Raw genomic sequence first — 22,834 nt, 5'->3', positions numbered from 1 at the left:
TGTATGTATGTATGTATGTATATCAGGGAAGATGTGCATGTATGTATTTATATCAGAGAAGATGTGTGTGCATGTATTTATATCAGGGAAGATGTGTATGTATGTATTTATATCAGGGAAGATGTGTATGTATGTATGTATGTATGTATGTATGTATGTATATCAGGGAAGATGTGCATGTATGTATTTATATCAGAGAAGATGTGTGTGCATGTATTTATATCAGGGAAGATGTGTGTGCATGTATTTATATCAGGGAAGATGTGTATGTATGTATTTATATCAGGGAAGATGTGTATGTATGTATGTATGTATGTATGTATGTATGTATGTATTTATATCAGGGAAGATGTGTATGTATGTATTTATATCAGGGAAGATGTGTATGTATGTATGTATGTATGTATGTATGTATATCAGGGAAGATGTGCATGTATGTATTTATATCAGGGAAGATGTGTATGTATGTATGTATGTATGTATATCAGGGAAGATGTGTATGTATGTATATCAGGGAAGATGTATGTATGTATATCAGGGAAGATGTGTGTATGTATATCAGGGAAGATGTGTATGTATGTATTTATATCAGAGAAGATGTGTGTGCATGTATGTATATCAGGGAAGATGTGTATGTATGTATGTATGTATATCAGGGAAGATGTGCATGTATGTATATCAGGGAAGATGTATGTATGTATATCAGGGAAGATGTGTGTATGTATGTATATCAGGAAGATGTGTGCATGTATGTATGTATGTATATCAGGGAAGATGTGTGCATGTATGTATGTATGTATATCAGGAAGATGTGTGCATGTATGTATATCAGGGAAGATGTGTGTGCATGTATGTATATCAGGGAAGATGTGTGCATGTATGTATGTATGTATATCAGGAAGATGTGTGCATGTATGTATATCAGGGAAGATGTGTGTGCATGTATGTATATCAGGGAAGATGTGTGTATGTATGTATATCAGGGAAGATGTATGTATGTATGTATATCAGGAATATGTGTGCATGTATGTATATCACGGAAGATGTGTATGTATGTATATCAGGGAAGATGTGTATGTATGTATATCAGGGAAGATGTATGTATGTATATCAGGGAAGATGTGTATGTATGTATTTATATCAGAGAAGATGTGTGTGCATGTATGTATATCAGGGAAGATGTGTATGTATGTATGTATGTATGTATATCAGGGAAGATGTGCATGTATGTATATCAGGGAAGATGTATGTATGTATATCAGGGAAGATGTGTGTATGTATGTATATCAGGAAGATGTGTGCATGTATGTATGTATGTATATCAGGGAAGATGTGTGCATGTATGTATGTATGTATGTATATCAGGAAGATGTGTGCATGTATGTATATCAGGGAAGATGTGTGTGCATGTATGTATATCAGGGAAGATGTGTGCATGTATGTATGTATATCAGGAAGATGTGTGCATGTATGTATATCAGGGAAGATGTGTGTGCATGTATGTATATCAGGGAAGATGTGTGTATGTATGTATATCAGGGAAGATGTATGTATGTATGTATATCAGGAATATGTGTGCATGTATGTATATCACGGAAGATGTGTATGTATGTATATCAGGGAAGATGTGTATGTATGTATATCAGGGAAGATGTATGTATGTATATCAGGGAAGATGTGTGTATGTATGTATATCAGGGAAGGTGTGTGTGTGTATATGTATGTAGAGTGTGTATATGTATGTATATCAGGGAATATGTGTGTTTGTGTGTATGTATGTATATATATTTTTTTTCAGGGAAGATGTGTGTGTTTGCACGCATGTACTGTATGTTGTGTGTGTGTATAAGTATGTATATCAGAGAAGATGTGTGTGTGCATATGTAGTGTGTGTGTGTATGTATGTATATCAGATAAGATGTGCGTGTATATATGTATGTATATCAAGGAAGATGTGTGTATGTATGTATGTATGTATGTAGAGTGTGTGTATGTATGTATATCAGGGAAGATGTGTGTGCATGTATATATATCAGGGAAGATGCGTATGTATATATGTATGTATATCAGGGAAGATGTGTATGTATGTATTTATATCAGAGAAGATGTGTGTGCATGTATGTATATCAGGGAAGATGTGTATGTATGTATGTATGTATGTATGTATGTATGTATGTATGTATATCAGGGAAGATGTGCATGTATGTATATCAGGGAAGATGTATGTATGTATATCAGGGAAGATGTATGTATGTATATCAGGGAAGATGTGTGTATGTATATCAGGGAAGATGTGTGTATGTATATCAGGGAAGATGTGTATGTATGTATTTATATCAGAGAAGATGTGTGTGCATGTATGTATATCAGGGAAGATGTGTATGTATGTATGTATATCAGGGAAGATGTGCATGTATGTATATCAGGGAAGATGTATGTATGTATATCAGGGAAGATGTATGTATGTATATCAGGGAAGATGTGTGTATGTATGTATATCAGGAAGATGTGTGCATGTATGTATGTATATCAGGGAAGATGTGTGCATGTATGTATGTATATCAGGAAGATGTGTGCATGTATGTATATCAGGGAAGATGTGTGTGCATGTATGTATATCAGGGAAGATGTGTGTATGTATGTATATCAGGGAAGATGTATGTATGTATGTATATCAGGAATATGTGTGCATGTATGTATATCAGGGAAGATGTGTATGTATGTATATCAGGGAAGATGTGTATGTATGTATATCAGGGAAGATGTATGTATGTATATCAGGGAAGATGTGTGTATGTATGTATATCAGGGAAGGTGTGTGTGTGTATATGTATGTAGAGTGTGTATATGTATGTATATCAGGGAATATGTGTGTTTGTGTGTATGTATGTATATATTTTTTTTTTCAGGGAAGATGTGTGTGTTTGCACGCATGTACTGTATGTTGTGTGTGTGTATAAGTATGTATATCAGAGAAGATGTGTGTGTGCGTATGTAGTGTGTGTGTGTATGTATGTATATCAGATAAGATGTGTGTGTATATATGTATGTATATCAAGGAAGATGTGTGTATGTATGTATGTATGTATATCAGGGAAGATGTGTGCATGTATGTATGTATGTATATCAAGGAAGATGTGTGTATGTATGTATGTATGTATGTATGTATGTATGTAGAGTGTGTGTATGTATGTATATCAGGGAATGTGTGTTTGTGTGTATATATGTAGTGTGTGTGTATGTATGTTTATCAGGGAAGATGTGTGTGTGTATGTATATCAAGGAAGATGTGTGTGTATGTATGTAGTGTGTGTGTATATGTATGTATATCAGAGAAGATATGTGTGTATGTATGTAGTGTGTGTGTATGTATGTATATCAGAGAAGATGTGTGTGTGTGTATCAAGGAAGATGTATGTGTGTATGTATGTAGTGTGTGTGTGTGTATGTATATCATGGAAGATGTGTGTATGTATGTAGTGTGTGAGTATATGTATGTATATCAGGGAAGATGTGTGTGTATGTAAATATGTATGTAAATAGTGTGTGTGTGATTATCAGGGAAGATGTATTTATGTATGTATGTATATCAGGGAAGATGTGTGTGTGTATGTATGTATGTATATCTATCAGAAAATGTGTGTGTGTGTGTGTGTGTGTGTGTGTATATGTCGTATATCAGAGAAGATGTGTGTGTATGTATATCAGGGAAGATGTGTGTATGTATGTAGTGTGTGTATATGTATGTATATCAGGGAAGATGTGTGCATGTATGTATGTATATCAGGGAAGATGTGTCTATGTATGTAGTGTGTCTGTATGTATGTATATCAGAGATGTGTGTGTATTCAGAAACACAAGGGGGGGATAACTGCGCACTGAGGGCCTGATTCAGAGCCGGACGCTCCATGAAAATGGAGCGGCCTCTTGTGACCACCCACAGCTATAGCGAGCGTCCATGATGATGGTCGCGATGGTCAAGACCATCGCGACCATCGGGCTTGCGACGGAGACCCTGATGTCAGTGGGGCCGGCTTCAGACGGTAGGCGTTCCCATGGGAACGCCTCCGTCTGGCAGCAACGCCCCCGGCACGCCCACCAAAGGGGGCGTGCTGTCAATCAACATCGACAGTACGCCCCCTTTGGAGCGAGACCCGGAGTGACGGCTACCCCGTCGCTAGCCGGGTCTCGCGCATGCGCACGACGGAGCTCCCTCCGTCGTGCGCAGTAGGGCACCATCGACCCGCTTGCGAGCGTCCTGCGCTCGCGAGCGGGTCTGAATCAGGCCCTGAGAGTGGGCTGGGTTGTTGCGAGCTGCAGTATAAAATATGTAATAGCTGACTCTATTACGGTACGAATAAATAAATGAAGTTATATACTGCGCTCAACTCTAATGGTCCTTATGGTGAATACAGACTCATGCGTCCTAATAGGTATATAGCAATGTGGGTGGATATATAGTATATTCCAAATGTCCCTAAGAAGGCCCAGGTGGGGTGATGAACAAAAGGGGGAAGAAATGGGGTGGAGATTGTGGTACTGATGTTCTTCGTAACACAGGTGTAATTCTAACTGATCTCAGTAATTATTTATAGACTGATCCAACTGATTTCAATAATGAATCCATAAATGTAAAAAGAAAGGAAAAACTCTTTACTGGTACAAAAGATAAATGGCAAAAATAAATGTTCAAATAACATATAAGTACATACAGTGATATGCAATGGGATATATGAAATAGGAGAGACCAATACACAAAAACTGCTCCAATAAAAAAATTGTAAAAAAATAGTAGTCCAAAGTCCTGTGACTTAAAGCACACTACTAAATTACTATGAATGGGGGATGCAGGATAAATTAAGTAGCGTGAAATAGTGAAGAGATAAAGGCAACCAGCGGCGTCCCGCTGGTGGCTTTAAGTACAGGTATAGCGCTTAGTGATTAGATGCCCGGGATGAGCTTCTTGAGGAAGGCAGTATGGACCCAACTGGCAGGTGAAGGATTGATCCCAAGCAGCTATTCACTCCTAGTGCGTATGTCAGCAGTACATCTGGTCCCAGACGTCTGTCGGCAGTGCACGCTGGAGTGGCCGCTGCATCTGGGGGGGGGGGGGAAAGTTACGGTTAAGGCTCGCTTAAGCCATTCGCCGTAAACCCCCTCCGCACTGGGGACTTACCTTCCTATTGCCTCGCCGCTATCCGCTCCTTCCTCACGCCGGCTGCTGTGTCTTTCGGCGTGCCTCCTTGTTCCTTCCCGTACGATCTCCTGTGCTGGGTCACGTGTCCGAGTCCTGTCCTCTGAGCGGGTAGTTCGTCTACTTCCGGGTTCAGTCACATGGTAATGGTTCATCCGCAGCTGTAAATGTCAGTATTGAACGGATAGCAGTGGTAAAGATCTCCTCCTTAGGTATATAGTCAAATCCTGTGTCTCCAACACGTTTCAGCCCGTTTGGCCTTTTTCAAGGAGTTTGGTGTGACTGTTTTATTTTTAGAAAATTGAGCAGTGATTGTTCATCTCCCCGCCAAATGAGGAACACCTCATCGATGTATCTTCTCCAGAGTGCGAGATTTGCCCCAAGCTCCGCCTGACCCCAGATGTTAAAGTCCTCCCACCAACTCATAAATAAGTTGGCATAGCTTGGGGCAAATCTCGTACCCACAGTGGTGCCCGTAGATTGCAAGTAGAACTGGTTATCAAACCATACGTAGTTGTGCTTGAGTATGAAATTAATACTGTTAGTGATGAAATCTCGTTGCGCTTCTATCATTGTATGATCTTTGTCTAGATGGTATTTGATACTTTGAATGCCTTGTGTATGGTCTATCACTGAATATAGTGAGGTGATGTCTGTAGTTACAAGCCAAAATTGCTCGTTCCATTGGATGTCTTTAAGGATATTAAGTATCTGAGTGGTGTCTTTCAAGTATGCCGTTTGTTTGCAAACATAAGGTTGTAATATATTTTCCAAGTATTCCGATAAGTTGGAGGTGAGTGATCCAATGCCCGATATAATCGGTCTACCTGGTGGTTTTGCTGAATTTTTTTGTATTTTTGGCAGGTAATAAAACACCGGAATTATGGGATGTTGTGTCTCAATGAATTTACGTTTCTGATTGGCAAGTACTCCTGCTGAACTACCTCTTTGTAGATGGATATTCAGTGTTCTCCCCAGAAATTTTTTCCAGCCGGGTGTCATCAAGAAGTAGCTGGGTGGGTGCCTTCGCAATAATAAAATGTTTTAAACCCTGACCTTATAATGATTTAAATTTGAAATAACATTTTTTATATTAATTCTCTTCTTATTAGAGACCCAGTCGTCTGATTATGAAAAAGCTGCAAAGTTTGTAGGATCTAGTCCTTTTTATACAGTTCCCAGATACTGTACCCACTTGCAGGTTTCCAAAGTGCCGGGTGGTGGCTGATTTTTGCCGGGTGGTGCACCCGCAAAAAACAGCCTGGGGAGAACACTGATATTGAGTTCCTTTTTAAATGAATCGGTGGGGTCGTTAGTTAGAGTCTTATATGTTGTTGTGTCCCCTAAAATTCTACGGGCCTCTCCCAAGTAATCTGATTTATTTAAGATAACAATGCCTCCTCTCTTATCAGCCGGTTTTATGATAATGGAATGGGTATCTTGCAATTCTTGTAGTGTTGATCGTTCTTTTCTTGTTAAATTGTTCTGTTTTGTAATATGAATAGTGATGTTTCCTATGTCTTTCTCAACTAATTTGGTAATAGTCTCTATGTGGCTCCCTTTCATGTGACTGGGATAAAAGGCGGAAGGTGGTTTCAGTTCCGTCAACTTGTTGGGATGGTCTGTATTGGCATTTCTGATTATTATTATTATCCTTTATTTATATGGCGCCACAAGTGTTCCGCAGCGCCTTACATAGTACATAGAACTAATAGGTGAACAAGAAACAAGTAACTTACAGTACATTACAGTGCAGGACAAGGACACAACTTATATACATTGCTGAAATAGTGATTAAAGCACTCACAATAAGCTGCCGGGAGTTGGCAGTCCCGTGTTAGGTGCCCTAATGGGGAGTAGAGAGTAGAAGAAAATGTAAAGAGAAGCACATGAGGGAAGAGGTCCCTGCTCGTGAGAGCTTACATTCTAAAGGGGAGGGGCAGATAAACAGGAGTGACACAGAAGGGGAAGATGGGAAGGAAAGAGCATGAGGTGGGTTAGGATGAGTGCTGAAAGGCCTTGATGAAGTAGTGGGTCTTGAGAGCCCGTTTGAAAATTTGTAGAGAGGTGGAGAGTCTTATAGGGAGAGGGAGAGCATTTCAAAGGTAGGGAGCAGCACTAATCTCGGATGCGGGAGTGGGAGGAAGTAATCAGTTGGCAAGAGAGGCGGTATGCATTAGTTGAGTGAAGTGGACGGGCAGGAGTGTGAAGGGAGAGAAGGTCAGAAATGTATGTGGGGAGGATTTAGTGAAGGCTTTGTAGGCGAGTGTAAGAACCTTGAATTGGCATCTGAAGGGGAAGGGGAGCCAGTGTACGGCTTGAAGGAGAGGGGAAGCAGATGTAGAACGTCTGGAGAGGAAGATGAGCCGAGCAGCAGCATTGAGAACCGATTGTAGTGGAGAGAGGTGAGAGACTGGGAGGCCAGCTAGGAGAAGGTTACAGTAGTCCAATCTGGAGATGTCCAGTGAGTGGATGAGGGTTTTAGTGGCATCCTGGGTGAGGAAGGGTCTAATCCTGGAGATATTTTTTAGGTGAAAACGGCAGGACTGCGAGAGGTGCTGAATGTGCGGTTTAAAGGAGAGGGAGGAGTTTAAGATAACTCCAAGACAGCGCACTTTGGGGCTAGAGGAGATAGTTGTGCCATCAGTAGATAATGAAATTGTGGGAAGTGATGTAGTGGAAGAGGTTGGAAAGATGACCAGCTCAGTCTTAGACATGTTAAGTTTAAGAAAGTGCTGGGACATCCACGAAGAGACAGCAGAGAGACAGTTGGAGATACGGGTAAGGAGCGAGGGGGAGACGGCAGTGCCACGTAAACCGAGAGAGTAAAGGATTTGCAGGAGGAGAGGGTGGTCTACAGTGTCAAATGCAGCAGAGAGGTCAAGGAGAATGAGCAGAGAGTAGTGGCCCTTGGATTTGGCAGCAAGGAGGTCGTTGCTGACTTTTGTGAGGGCAGTTTCAGTGGAGTGGAGAGATCGGAAGCCAGATTGAAATGAGTCAAGGAGGGAGTGGGAGGAAAGAAAAGTTGTAAGGCGGTTGTAGACAATACGCTCAAGGAGTTTGGAAGCAAAAGGGGGAAGAGAGATGGGTCGATAGTTGGAAAGTATGTTAGGATCAAGGGTAGGTTTTTTTAAGAATGGGGGAGACAAGAGCATGTTTGAATGCAGAAGGGACAGTGCCAGATGATAGGGAGAGATTAAGGAGGTGAGCCAGATGGGAACAGGCAGAAGGAGACAGGTGGGAGAGGAGACGGGAAGGGATAGGGTCAAGAGGGGAGGTGAAAGGAGGGGAGGACCGAATGAGGGCCAAGACTTCCTCTCCATAAGCAGGGGAGAAGGATGTCAGAGTTGGTGAGACAGAAGGGGAGGGGTGGTAAGGGCAAGGAGGGGGAGGAGTGCTGAGGGTCTGATGGGATATGATGTCCTCACGTATGGAGTCAATTTTAGATGTAAAGTAGGTGGCAAAGTCGAGGGCAGAGAGTGAGGAGGGAAGGCGAGGAGGGGAAGGGCAGAGTAGGGAGTTGAAAGTGGCAAAGAGACCCCGCGGGTTTGAGGACTGGGAGGAGATGAGGTTCTTGAAATATGTTTGTTTGGAGAGAGACAGGGCAGCACTGTAGGAAGAGAGAATAAATTTGAAATGGAGGAAGTCAGCCTTAGAGCGTGACGCTCTGCAATTCTTGAACACTTTTGTAGGTATCTGGTGCATTTGGAATGCCAGGGTTGTTGTGTGGATCTGCGGGGGTGAGTAGTTATTGCCGGAGCAACAGAATCAAGAGCAGAAGTAAGGGAGGAAATGTACAGGGAAGTAGCTTGTTCAGGACAGGAGAGAGAAATGATAGGGGAGAGAAGAGAGTCCAGCAGGGAGGAAAAAGCAACAGTGTCAATAGCCTCAATATTACGCTTAGCAATGGTAGCCTTAGGAGTTAAAGGAGGGGAAGGAGAGAGGGATAGGTTAAAAGAGAGAAGGTGATGGTCAGAGAGGGGGAATGGGCAATTGGAGTAGTCAGAAATATCACAACGGTGAGTAAAGACCAGGTCAAGTGAGTGCCAACTCACATGGGAGGGTGATGAGGTCCATTGGGTGAGATCAAATGAAGAGGCGAGGGTAAGGAGTTTAGCTGCAGAGGATTCTGTGGGAATGTCAATAGGAATATTAAAATCACCTAGGATAATGGAGGGAAGATCTGAGGAAAGTGAGGGAGCCAGGAAGCGAAGTTGTCAAGGAATTTGGACGGAGAGCCAGGGGGACGGTAAATGACAGCTACTCTGAGGTTAACTGGTTGGAAGAGGCGTATAGCATGAACTTCAAATGTGGGGAATGTAAGGGATGGTTCAGAGGGTATTAGCTGGTAGGAATAACTGGTGGATAGAAGGACCCCAACACCACTACCATGGTGACCCCCAGGCCTGGGGGTGTGGGAGAAGGCAAGGCCCCCAGAGGATAGAGCAGCAGAAGGTGTCAGAGGGTGAGATCCAAGTTTCAGTGATGGCTAGGAGATGTAGGGAGTTGGAGATGAAAAGGTCATGGGTGGGGATCAGTTTATTACAGACTGACCTGGCATTCCAGAGGGCGAAAGATAGAGAGATAGCATTTGTGGGGGAGATGTGAATAAGATTATCCGGGTTGCTGTAACGTGGAGGTAAGATTAATTTGGGGGACTGATATGAATAGAGTTTAGTGATGGTGTGGGCACCTGAGCTAGAAAGGGAACCTATAGGAGGTGGGCAGGGAGGGAGATGTGGATGGCAGTGGGGTGAAGTAACAGGGAAAGGAGTGTTTGGTGGTAGGGTAGTAGGACAGAGGGGGGGTAGAACAGGAAGAAAAAGGAGTAATGGGTGAGGAGGGAAGAGTAGGCAGACAGAGGAGGGGGGAAAAGGGGAGGAGGAGGTGGAAGAGATAAGGGGGAAAGGATAAAGGTGGAAGCAGTGGGCAGAATAGAGGATTAGGTAGAGACTGAGTGAAGGAGGGAGTTGACGAAAACATTGTCATGGTGTTTATAAGTAGCGTTCCCGCTAGGCTATTTTAGCGGGGCGCGGTGCCCTGCCCTCCTTCTGGAGGGCAAAAAGCACCCTGCCCTCCAGGAGGAGGGCAAAAAGCGCCCTGCCCTAACAGCCTGCAGGAGCCGTTCTCACCCGCGGGACGCAGTGTCCCGCGGGTGGACAAACATGCGGTGACCCGGTCACCGCCGGAGAATAAACGCCAGGCGCATGCGCCCGGCATCTATTCTCCCTTTCTGCAGCGCTTGGGGGCTGCCCGGCATTTCCGAAAGCGCCGGGCACGCCCCCAAGTATGACGAAAAGGGGACGCGTCTTATAGACACGCCCCCTTTTCATAACCACGCCCCCTTTTCGGGCGCGCGCGCACAAGATTGCCCTCTCTAGCTCCGGCGCCCTGCCTGCCGCCGGAGCTAGAGGGAACACTAGTATAAGTAAACAAGAGGAATGAAATTCGGAAATGTAAATGAGATATGAGTGCAAGAAATTTGTAGGAATGCAAGTGAAAAAACAGTGATGTATCAAAAACAGTGTAACAATATGTATGCAGATTAACAAGATTGTTATAGGGAGGATTAAAAGTGGGGTTCTAATGTGTGCAGAATTTGACAAATAATGGAGATTGTAATCAGATAGAGGATGTGAGGCTAGGCAAGAGAGCTGAGATAAAGGACAGTGTTTCAAAGTTGATAGATGTAAACTGACATGGGAAAAAGTATGATAAGCATTGAATTGTATGCGAGAATCAGAAGGCCAGCATTATTAATAGCAATAGAAGTGTTCTTGACGTAATTGTACAGAGTCCAGTTGTAGTCTGAGTCTTTAGATTGTTGAGGTTTGTTGCTTGATGGACCTTTTCTCCTTCTGTTTCTCCTCGGTTTAACGCAGGTCTAACGCTAGTTTTGCACTTAGAAACACTGCACTTTGAAAAAATCCACTCCCAGAATGTCATGCAATATCGTTCGTCGTTTGCAAAAATCTGTCATGTACTTGACAGATATCGGTTACAGCAGCCCCAGGAATTTTCAAAAGATAAATCTTTTGTCTTTCAGAAAGATCTGATAATGTATAGGCCCCTTAAGTCTGAATTGTCTGAAGATAGTTCAGAGGAAAGTTCCGTATGTTGACTCGGTTGTTGAGGTGCCGAGTACGCTCTGGGTTTTTGGATACTATGTAATCTGGACATATACTCCTGATATGTCAGATTTAACCTACGATAAACAGGTGTATTTGTATTGGTCGGTTTGTTCTGTTTGTTGTCAGTTGTCTTGGTGCTATGCTCTCAAATATTCTTATTGAGTAGCTGTGTTTTGTTACATGATATTTTTCTGGATGGATGTTTTTTGAGGCCGTATTTGTCTCTGAGTATCTTGTCTTTTTTAATTGCGATCAATTTCTCCTCACTCTTTGTGACTCTATTGGCTGTCAGATTAGATAGGGCTATAAACTCACTGTCTTCTTTATATGGATCTAATAATTTGATTTCTTGATCTAAAGTTTGAAGTTTTTGTGAATGATTATCTATTAGTAATTTAGTAGTGTGCTTTAAGTCACAGGACTTTGGACTACCAATTTTTATTGGAGCAGTTTTTGTGTGTTGATCTCTCCTGTTTCATATAACCCATTGCATATCACCGTATGTACTTATATGTTATTTGAACATTTATTTTTGCCATTTATCTTTTGTACCAGTAAAGAGTTTTTTCTTTCTTTTTACATTTATGGATTCATTATTGAGATCAGTTGGATCAGTCTATAAATAATTACTGAGATCAGTTAGAATAACACCTGTGTTACTAAGAACATCAGTACCACAATCTCCACCCCATTTCTTCCCCCTTTTGTTCATCACGCCACCTGGGCCCCTCTTAGGGACATTTGGGATATACTATATATCCACCCACATTGCTATATACCTATTATGCATGAGTCTGTATTCACCATAACGACCTTTAGAGTTGAGCGCAGTATATAACTTCATTTATTTGTGTGTGTATGTATATCAGAGAAGATGTGTGTGTGTGTGTGTGTGTATGTATATCAGGGAAGATGTGTGTGTGTGTATATCAGAGAAGATGTGTGTGTATGTATATCAGAGAAGATGTGTGTGTGTGTGTATGTATATCAGGGAAGATGTGTGTGTGTGTATATCAGAGAAGATGTGTGTGTGTGTGTATGTATATCAGGGAAGATGTGTGTGTGTGTATATCAGGGAAGATGTGTGTGTGTGTATAAGTATATATATATATAATCAGGGAAGATGTGTGTGTATGTGTGTATGTATGTATGTATGTAGTGTGTGTGTATATGTATATCTATCACGGAAGATATGTGTGTGTGTAATATGGATCAGGGGATCTGTGTGTGTATTTAATGTGGATCTTTATTTTGTATAGCAAAAATAATTAAGTGCACTACATAATAGGCTCCAATGCACAATATTCTAGACCAGAGGTTCCCAATCACAGTCCTCAAGGCTCCCCAACAGTTCATGTTTTAGAGATGTCCATGGTTGAACACAGGTGAGTTAATTAGTACCTCAGTCAATTTGATTTAATCACCTGTGCTCAGCCAGGGATATCTCTAAAACCTGAGCTGTTGGGGAGCCTTGAGGACCGTGTTTGGGAACCTCTGTTCTAGACTGTAAGCTCCTGTGACCAGGGACCACACATGTCCATTTAAGTGTTATTACGCCTGACACAGATGGAGCACCTGTGGTAACAGTATGCCAAGCTATAACAATATGTTGGACACATCATATTCTAGTAACGTGTGTATATATAATCTGCACACACTATGCCGGGCACCACGAGTCGCAGCATGCCCGCAGGACACTCCCATACAATGTTTTGCTCGTTACCATGGTGACAGCAGATCCGGCAACTCCGCGGCCCCCGCTCGGCGATCTCCGGTGTCTGCCCGCTACAGATGGAGCTCACAGCAGCAGCAGCCGCCCGGCCGCCAGCCCTATTTCCCCGCACTCAGCGCGCCCGCAGCGGATTGGCTGATGGACGGTGTAGACGTCATCCTCAGAGGCCGGCGGGTGTCTGTCGCAGGGTTGTGACGTAGGGAGGGAAAATGGCGGAGAGGAAGCGGCGAGCGCGAAGAAGCAGCAGCAGCAGTAGTAGTAGCAGTAGTTCCAGCTCCTCATCCTCCAGCAGCAGCGAGGGAGAGAAGCGGGCGAAACGGGATGAGGAACAGCAGCAGGAGCAGAGGGAAGCAGAAGAGGAAGAAGAGGCCTGGATCGGACCGCTTCCCACCGAGGCCTCCCAGAGCAAGAAGCGAAAAGGTGCCTGTCCACTCACTCTCACCCCCAGGCTAACACTTATAACTCCCTGAATGCTGGCCTTCACCCCCCTCCTCCCCTGAATGCTGGCCTTCACCCCCCTCCTCCCTAAATGCTTATTTCCTAGCTTGTAATGTGGTTTTAAAGAAAGGCAAATTAAATCTGTCTTTCCTTTTGTTGTCTACAGAGTTGGAATTCACTTAATTACTTAATTCCTTCCTCTTCACATAACCTGCATAGCGTTTGTTGTTCTTATTCATTGTTTGAAGTTACTGCGTCAACAGTATTATCCAGTACTTTGTAACCTGTGAACAGGGTTTCTTTATATTAGGAAATCCTTGATGGACTTTACTTAAAGATAAATTTAACATTTTACGCTTTTCCTTTCTTTGTTACAAGTTCTTGAGTTTGAGCGAGTTTACTTGAACAATCTTCCAAGTGCTTCGATGTATGAGCGCAGCTACATGCACAGAGATATCATCACCCACATTGTATGCACCAAGTAAGTGTTTGTCCTGCTTGTGTTAGATGTACATTTTATATGTGTAAGGCTGGCCATACACTGCAGGATTATGCAGATTATCCGACCAAATTTGAAATGCGGGGCTGAGCGGTGTAATAACCATGTATGGACACAATGTTTACTTCACTGCATGAAATTTACAAATGATCTTAACCATTTTCCTGTCTGTTTCAAGCGTTGCGCATGCTTGTATATAGACTGAACGTTAATAGTTCAGAACTGGTTTGCATCAGTCAGATCTGAACAATTACTGTTAAGCGTATGGCTAGCTTTAGACCTTTTCCTTTTAGTACTACTCGTGCAGAAGTAACTGTCTGCAATATATGATGATTTTAATAAGAAAGTGCTTCCTTAAAATCCCTATCGCATCTAAAAATGAGATGTACTGTGGTTTACAGTTTGCTCATTGTTATGTGTGTACCATGGCAACCATAGTAACATGACACATGAAGTAGTGATCTGTGTAAATTTGTGAAGCCCCTCTTAGCAGGCATCCCCTGCACGTTCTTCCTCTGCAGTCACATGACTGACTTTCCCTCAGAGTTCAGATTACTTTGCTCTGTTGACGCAGACCTGAGTGCTTTCATTTGAGACCTATGTTTTGAAGTAGCAGTCATACAAATCTTACCCCCAATGATCTATTTTGCAGAGCGAACAATGAGTTATAGGAGGATCTCCTGTAAAATGATTATCGGCTTCTTGGTAAAAAGTTACAAAACTTTGTAAAAAGAAAAACAAAAATACGCAATGTGGTTGTGTTTTGTCAGATATGACATTAATCATAGATTTTTTTTTTTTTTTCCCCAAATGTTTGGCACTGGAAGACGTGGGCTTGGGAAATTCACACTGGGAGGTGCATGAGGTGTGTTCAGTGAATGCAACACCAGGTGCTATGACTTGGCAATCAGGTGCTTGATTTGCTAAACACATCTCAATTCTTTGGAGTTCTTCAGTATTTTATACATGCTTCCAAGCTGTGCTGTTCAGCAGCAATAGTAAAGTACATTAACAGTGACTTTCCTAGAGGAGGGAACCACACTTAACACTTCTGAGGGAGAGGGATAATCCTAAAGTCGATGGCCTTGGTTATGTGTGAGGACTTTGGAAGGCAACAGTGGATGACCTTATAGGAAAATTTGAATGTGTACCTCTGTATTAAATTGCATAATCTCCAGTGATAAAATTAATTTATTGTAGCTGCTATAATACTACTGCTCCTCTTATAACAGGACAGACTTCATCATAACAGCAAGCCATGACGGGCATGTCAAATTCTGGAAGAAGGTGGAGGAAGGAATTGAATTTGTGAAACATTTTCGAAGTCATATAGGTAATATTTCAACTTAAGTAACTTTACTTATAGGATGATTTAAAAAAAAAAAAAAAAAGACTAATAGTCTTGGATAAATTGACAACGATCTGAGCAGTTATAGATGTGATGATACTACACACACCCACACACGTGCTCCCACTAGGCTATTTTACCTGGGTGCCGCGCTCTGCCCGTTTTGTAAAATAGAATATCTGCCCTGCTGTTGTCCAGAGAGCCCAGATAGTTTCTCCCCTCTATGCCGAACAGCAACACCCCCCCACTGACAGCAAGAGCGTGTCACATGTGGGAAGATGTGCTTGTCAAATGACATGAGACTCCCCTGTGGCCCCCCAGCACAAGGACCTTACCGCTAGCTTAACTAGCGGCAGTGTGAGCAGATCAACACCATCCCCCACTCTTAAGCTACCTACATACTATACAATCATTGGGCCGATTTGCGAATAATCGGGTGATCGGCCTCATTTATTGTATAGTATGTATACCGATGAAACTGTTAGAAAGCATCTACACACGCATTTCTTCCATTATCCGATCTGTCATTCAAGAACTAAAATCTCGGCCTCAATTTTCCGATATGGAGCAGTGTGTGTGCATTGTCAGTAATCTATGTTTTCCTGTCACTGTCATCTATGTGGGTTGACATACTATGTCACTATGTGGGTGGACATTCTGGGCGGAATTCAATTGTTTACGCGGTCCGGATCTCCCGTCTAAAGTAACAGTGATGTTTGGGCGCCCAAACGGGTCACTTTTCGCACATTTCAGTTCTCACCCTCCTGGGGCTTCGAGCTGAAATGGAGTGCTGGCAGCTGATCGCGCCCAACAGGAGCAACAATTGAATAGCTCCGTCAGGCGCGATGGGGGCTGGAAACAATTAAATTCCTCCCACTATGTGATCTATGTGGGTGGACATACTGTCTCATCTATGTGGGTGGACATATGCAAAATGAGTGTGGAGGAAAATCTGTAGCTTCTAAGAAGAAATGCATAATATGTAGCACAGATATTGGAGCTTTCAATTTTCAGAAAAATCAGTTTCTCGCCTCGATCAAAAAATTTGACCGTGTATAGCTAGCTGTAGTATCTGTGCCTACCGATATCTGTGGCTTTATCTTCAGCCCAGACTTTCTGTCCGACGACAGCAACAGAAGCTATAACTGTGCTCAGCAATTGGCAGGACTGACCACTAAAGGTAGATCCTTCACCACAATAGACCTGGTGACATTCACTTACTTGCACATTGTGGATACTCAGAGGAGGCCTTATGTGCAGCTACTCCAACTACACAGACGTGCTCAGTCTATAGTTATCTGTCCGGATAGCCATCAAATCCTCAGGTCAGTTTTGTGGGGTGAGTACCTTCAATACCATTGCACAAGGCTTGCCACACACCTGTTGTTAACTGCAACACACATGCGCTCTATAATACAGATCACTACCCAGACCATCCACTTTCCCCTACAGTAGGGCCGACAAATTATGTAGTTAATGACCCGCGGGAGCGAGCTTCTCATGGGCACACACTAGACTATGTACCCGATAGGTCGTCTGATCCAGCGGATCGGAGCGGCATATCGCATAGTGTGTACCCAGCATTAGCCCAAAAGCATATCGCATAGTGTGTACCCAGCATTAGCCCAAAAGTATATCCCTATAGATTGTAAGCTTGCGTGCAGGGCCTTCCTACCTCAGTCTCTGTTATTACCCAGATTTGTTCTATTAATGTTTCCATTTGTGAAGCGCAACAGAATGTTGTGCTATGTAAGAAACTGCTAATAAAGGAGGACATCTACTTTTATTTATTTAACAATTGAGCTAGTTTTACCTTTGTACAGTGGTGTTGATTTTCTTGCTATATGTTTCTTGGTGCAGGAGTGATAGAGAGCATTGCAGCTAGTGCTGAAGGAGCACTTCTGTGCACGGTAGGAGAAGACCAAGCAATGAAAGTGTTTGATGTCGTCAACTTTGACATGATTAACATGCTGAAGCTTGGGTACGTATTTTCCTTTATATCTGTACTATTACAGCCATGGCCAGAAGGTTTGAGAATGACACAGGTATTGGTTTTCACAAAGTTTGCTGCTGCAGTGTTTTTAGACCTTTTTGTCAGATGTTACTATGGTATACTGAAGTAAAATTACAAGCATTTCATAAGCGTCAAAGGCTTTTATTGACAATTACATTAATGGAGCATACACACGGTCAGATTTCAGACTTGTCAGATGAACGATTGAACGATTAAACGATTTGAACGATTTTACCAAAGTTTTGAACGATTGAACGATTTTTGACTGCATTAAAATGAATGGAATCGTCCAAGTCTGACTGCAAACACATCAGATGTCAGATATCGTTATCTGACAAACGGGAACGCGCATCGTTGATCGTCCATCGTTCAGGCATGTCAGATATGTCAGATTTTCCTTCAGATATGAACGACTGAACGATTTTTAAATTGTTATCGTTCATATCTGAAGGAAAAATCTGACCGTGTGTATGCACCATTAGTTTATGTAAAGAGTTAATATTTGCAGTGTTGACCCTTCTTTTTCAAGACCTCTGCAATTCGCCCTGGCATGCTGTCAATCAGCTTCTGGGCCACATACTGACTGATGGCCGCCCATTCTTGCCTAACCAATGCTTGGAGTTTGTCAGAATTTGTGGGTTTTTGTTTGTCCATCCGCCTCTTGAGGATTGACCACAAGTTCTCAATGGGATTAAGGTCTGGGGAGTTTCCTGGCCATGGACCCAAAATTTCGATATTTTGTTCCCCGAGCCACTTAGTTATCACTTTTGCCTTATGGCAAGGTGCGCCATCATGCTGGAAAAGGCAATGTTCTTCACCAATTGGGAAAAACAGGTAGGTGCGCTAACTGTTCAAATGCTGCCTGATATGAAAACCTGCAGCTGACACCAGAGGGGCTTCTGCAATATACCCTCACACAAGAATAGAGAAAAAGAAAGATGGTGTCTGCGCTGGTAATTATAAATATAACACAATGGTAATTGAACAAATGTAAAAAAATTACATTTATTCAGAAATATATTATGTATGAACTGCAGTTCAATAAAACATACAAACACATAACATCATGAAATAAAAGACAATATTAGGCAAACTTGTCACCATGTGAGGCATGTGAATGAAACAAATAAAACAGATAGCCTTGGTAACTGATTAGAGAAATTGTATCCAAATGATCCCAACAACTAGTTAGTATCCAATGAGGCAAATGTCAATATGCAAATGGCATTGGTGTTGGTTGGAAATAAACTGCCCAATTGATCCCAATATCACGCTGATATGAATGGAGACAGTCTAGATGGATTAAACTAATCAGTATGAACGTTGATGGTCAGAATTCAGATGTTGCTGGTATGAATGAGAAAACCCCTGTATATGGGAGAAACGCATCAAGGATCCAGTGAACTGCCATCAATTTATACACACCTGCCGGTATCCTGCACGTCCGTGCAAGTTGTCTGGGACCTCCGTGTACAGAGCTTTCAGCGGCTCTCTGCCACGGTGCCCACGAGCGGCCGTGCAGCCAGATCAGGGCCGCTTTTCTTCTCTCCCTTGAAGCCTCTGTGCCGCGGTGAACTCCCCGCATACGGACCTTTGCCTTCCTCACCCACAGTGCGGAGAGGAGCCGCTGGAGCGGCGCGATCCAGCTCTACACCTCTGCTGGTATTATTCTCCCTTGGGAGCCCTTGACTGGGTAAGGAGTTTAAAGTCTGCGGGCACAATTTATTGGGATTTGAGAGCGATCTGTGGCATTGACCAGTCACATACCCATTTGCACCATATCTGTGCTGAGGGGCAGATTTCAACCACTTTAGATGGTGATTTAACTGTCTTAGCCCTCTTTAATGTGATACTGGAATTCTGTCTGGATACTTATTCATACCAGTAACATCTAAATTCTATCTGACCATCAACGTTCATACTGATTAGTTTAATCCATCTATACTGTCTCCATTCATATCAGCGTGATATTGGGATCAATTGGGAAGTTTATTTCCAACCAACACCAATGCTATTTGCATATTGACATTTGCCTCATTGGATACTAACTAGTTGTTGGGATCATTTGGATACAATTTCTCTAATCAGTTACCAAGGCTATCTGTTTTATTTGTTTCATTCACATGCCTCACATGGTGACAAGTTTGCCTAATGTCTTTTATTTCATGTTATGTGTGTGTATGTTTCATTGAACTGCAGTTCATACATAATATATTTCTGAATAAATGTAATTTTTTTACATTTGTTCAATTACCATTGTGTTATATTTATAATTATCAGCGCAGACATTGATATTTTGTGTTTCATGGTTTATCAACCACTTGCTGGTCATCTATTGTGTTAATGAAGCCTTTTATAGTGCACACATTGGGGTCAATCCAATTAGGTGTGAGTTGGCTTGTCCGAGCCGTGTTCACGACAAATTCGCACTGCGAAGTGTAGTTGCAGTCTAACGCCAAACTCACTTTTTTTTTTTTTTTTTCCATTTCAGGGGAAAGTCACGTTTTTTTGAGATGGTAGGGGAAATATTTATTTTAAGGTAAAAATGTTGGGCCTAATTCACTACGGAACGCAACTGCGAATGCAATAGCTATTACGCACGTAGTTCAGCTGCGATAGTATGCTAATCCATTGCAAACGCAATACCACCGCTGCACCCCATAAGGACTCCCACTTTACCTTACACACATTCGTAATGTTTAGCATGACTGCGAAAACATCGGTACCATCGCAGCCTCACGCACACTTACACAAGCCCTGCCCTTACATAGAAATTGCTAACTTCTATGCACGCTATGAGGCCTCAGGCTGCGTGCAACGGCGTCCAAACGCACTGGCACGCCTGCGTTCAGCCGAACCCCCCTCCATGTTAATACCCACAAACTGCTCTTCCTGCCATTCACTCTGCGATATGTATGCGTAACTGCTGCGATCGGCGTTCCGAACACAATGGCTAGTTCGCGCAGTACGCAACAATCGGCATATTAGCAACTGCGTTCCTTGCTGAATCAGGCCCACAGTGCAGGACCGCTTGGACAGCCCCCCTAATGACTAGATATTTAGAAGTTTTCAATTCGCTAATTGGCCCAATAGTTACATGTTATTGTTACTTGTTTTTTTAAATTAAATTGATGCTTTTTACCTTTTTTTATTTTTTTGCAAAAAAGAAAAAAACTAAAATGGCTCCAAATTAACACACAATCATTATTTTTTTTTTGTTAAAATCAAATTCATTTATCAGTTTTTTTTTTATAAGTTTTAAAAAAAATGCACAAATTGGCCAATTGACACCATTTAAAAACCTCCGCTACTTTCCTTATGCCCACTAACAGCCTTCTATATGATTCTGCTAACAAAATTGTCACTTTTTTTTGTGGTCCAGGATGGTTTCCCCAGTTTTTCATGCCCTTCTCCCAAGTTGCATGCTATAGAATATTCGCACAGCCTCCCCGTGAGTAGCGAGAGTTGGCATTTCTAATTGGATCTCTCATTTCCCAGGAGCGCGCATTCATGCGAAGTGTGTGTTTCATGAAACAAACTCGCACCTACTTGGATTGACCCCATTGTAGTATTATACTTGGGAGAGCTGTCCCCATTGAATATCTTCAGATGACTTTTCCCTGTTACCCAGAATTATGCTATGACACAAATATATCCCAATGCTTTAATGGGCTTTTTTTTTTCTGCTAGATATTTTAGCTCGATTGATTTGGTTTTGTTATTTTATTCCAGCTATCACCCTGGTCAGTCAGAGTGGGTGTACTGCCCCGGAGATGCCATCTCTGCAGTTGCGTGTTCTGAGAAGAGCACAGGGAAGATCTTTGTGTACGATGGCCGTGGTGATAATAAGCCGATGCATGTGTTTGAAAAGCTGCACTCCTCTCCCCTAACGGCAATCCGGCTAAACCCTGCATACAAAGTGGTTGTGTCATCGGACAAGAGCGGAATGATTGAATACTGGACTGGGCCTCCTCAGGGGTACAAATTCCCCAATAATGTTAACTGGGAATTCAAAACGGACACAGACCTTTACGAGTTTGCCAAGTGCAAGACCTGCCTCACAGGTATCAGTTTTTCCCCGGATGGTAAAAAGATTGCCACGATTGGATCTGATCGGAAAGTTCGGATTTTTCGTTTTTTAACAGGGAAGCTGATGAGAGTCTTTGACGAGTCTCTGAGTGTAAGTAAGCTGTGATGCAATGTGTCCGTTGTTTAACCTATTCATACAATGGTTCTTTATTACTGTTTAGCTTTAAATTGGCGCACTTAAGTCTTCAGAGGTGTAATTGAGTTGTAAAGGGCACTGTTACATAGGAGAAGTTCAGTGACTGTGTGTTGAGGCCACTGTGGGCCTTGAGGAGTTACCGGTGAAAAATCGAAAATGTCAGATTTGAGGTTTATCGTTTGCACCAAGCCTAGGGTAGGTGCAAGAGTGCACTGTCAATGACGACTTTGCAAACCAGGTGCACACGTAAAGGCGGTCACAACTCAAGATGCATGCATCTTACAAGCACTGAGGTCTTTGGTACTATTCCCGACAAGGCTCTAACTGTATAGGGTTTGTATGTTCTCCCCATATTTGCGAGGGCTCCTCTGGGTACTTCAGTTTCCAACCACAATGCAAAAACAATATAGCAGGTTAATTGGAATCACACAAAAACTAACCCTAGTGTTTTTGTGTGTTTGTACATGTGGTAGCATATACTGGGAAGCCGGCGGGCGCAATGCCGACCGCCGTCTTCCCGACTGCTAAATCCCGGCTAGGGTTAAATGACAGACGTTTTGATGCCTGTCATTTTACCTATGCCGGGAGACCGGCGCCCGGCAACACGATCGAACAACTGCGGGGGGGGGTTGGTGGGTAGGTTTATGGCTCCCGGGGGAGACTTAGGGTTAGGCACCCCCTTGGGAGGTTAGGGTCAGGCATGGGGAAGGGGGGGGGGTTAGGCTCCCCCCTGGGGGGAGGTTAGGGTTAGGCTCCCCCCCCGGGGGGAGGTTAGGGTTAGGCTCCCCCCCCCCCGGGGGGAGGTTAGGGTTAGGCTCCCCCCCCCCCGGGGGGAGGTTAGGGTTAGGCTCCCCCCCCCCCCCCGGGGGGAGGTTAGGGTTAGGCTCCCCCCCCCCCCCCCCGGGGGGAGGTTAGGGTTAGGCTCCCCCCCCCCCCCGGGGGGAGGTTAGGGTTAGGCTCCCCCCCCCCCCCGGGGGGAGGTTAGGGTTAGGCTCCCCCCCCCCCCCCGGGGGGAGGTTAGGGTTAGGCTCCCCCCCCCCCCCCCCCCGGGGGGAGGTTAGGGTTAGGCTCCCCCCCCCCCCCCCCCGGGGGGAGGTTAGGGTTAGGCTCCCCCCCCCCCCCCCGGGGGGAGGTTAGGGTTAGGCTCCCCCCCCCCCCCCCCGGGGGGAGGTTAGGGTTAGGCTCCCCCCCCCCCCGGGGGGAGGTTAGGGTTAGGCTCCCCCCCCCCGGGGGGAGGTTAGGGTTAGGCTCCC

At 43.5% G+C, this 22,834-nt stretch overlaps 2 protein-coding genes across 2 annotated transcripts in view; one reads left to right on the top strand and one right to left on the bottom strand.

Moving 5' to 3' along the window:
- CENPK (centromere protein K) overlaps nucleotides 1–13,209 on the bottom strand; it is an 88,650-nt gene extending 75,441 nt beyond the window's left edge. Inside the window, exon 1 of the mRNA XM_088444059.1 lies at nucleotides 13,049–13,209. Coding sequence (XP_088300185.1) covers nucleotides 13,049–13,051 — 3 coding nt within the window. The 5' untranslated portion in view covers nucleotides 13,052–13,209. The remainder of the gene's footprint in view (nucleotides 1–13,048) is intronic.
- PPWD1 (peptidylprolyl isomerase domain and WD repeat containing 1) overlaps nucleotides 13,159–22,834 on the top strand; it is a 38,090-nt gene continuing 28,414 nt past the window's right edge. The window contains exons 1-5 of the mRNA XM_088444055.1: nucleotides 13,159–13,477; nucleotides 13,874–13,976; nucleotides 15,227–15,327; nucleotides 17,203–17,323; nucleotides 21,089–21,536. Coding sequence (XP_088300181.1) covers nucleotides 13,267–13,477; nucleotides 13,874–13,976; nucleotides 15,227–15,327; nucleotides 17,203–17,323; nucleotides 21,089–21,536 — 984 coding nt within the window. The 5' untranslated portion in view covers nucleotides 13,159–13,266. The remainder of the gene's footprint in view (nucleotides 13,478–13,873; nucleotides 13,977–15,226; nucleotides 15,328–17,202; nucleotides 17,324–21,088; nucleotides 21,537–22,834) is intronic.

The sequence above is a fragment of the Taudactylus pleione genome, unplaced genomic scaffold (genome assembly GCF_031769625.1).
Source record: "Taudactylus pleione unplaced genomic scaffold, aTauple2 ptg000345l, whole genome shotgun sequence".
NCBI classification, from domain to species: domain Eukaryota; kingdom Metazoa; phylum Chordata; class Amphibia; order Anura; family Myobatrachidae; genus Taudactylus; species Taudactylus pleione.
Note: the sequence above shows the minus strand (reverse complement) of the source record. Positions and strands in the feature narration are given on the sequence as shown.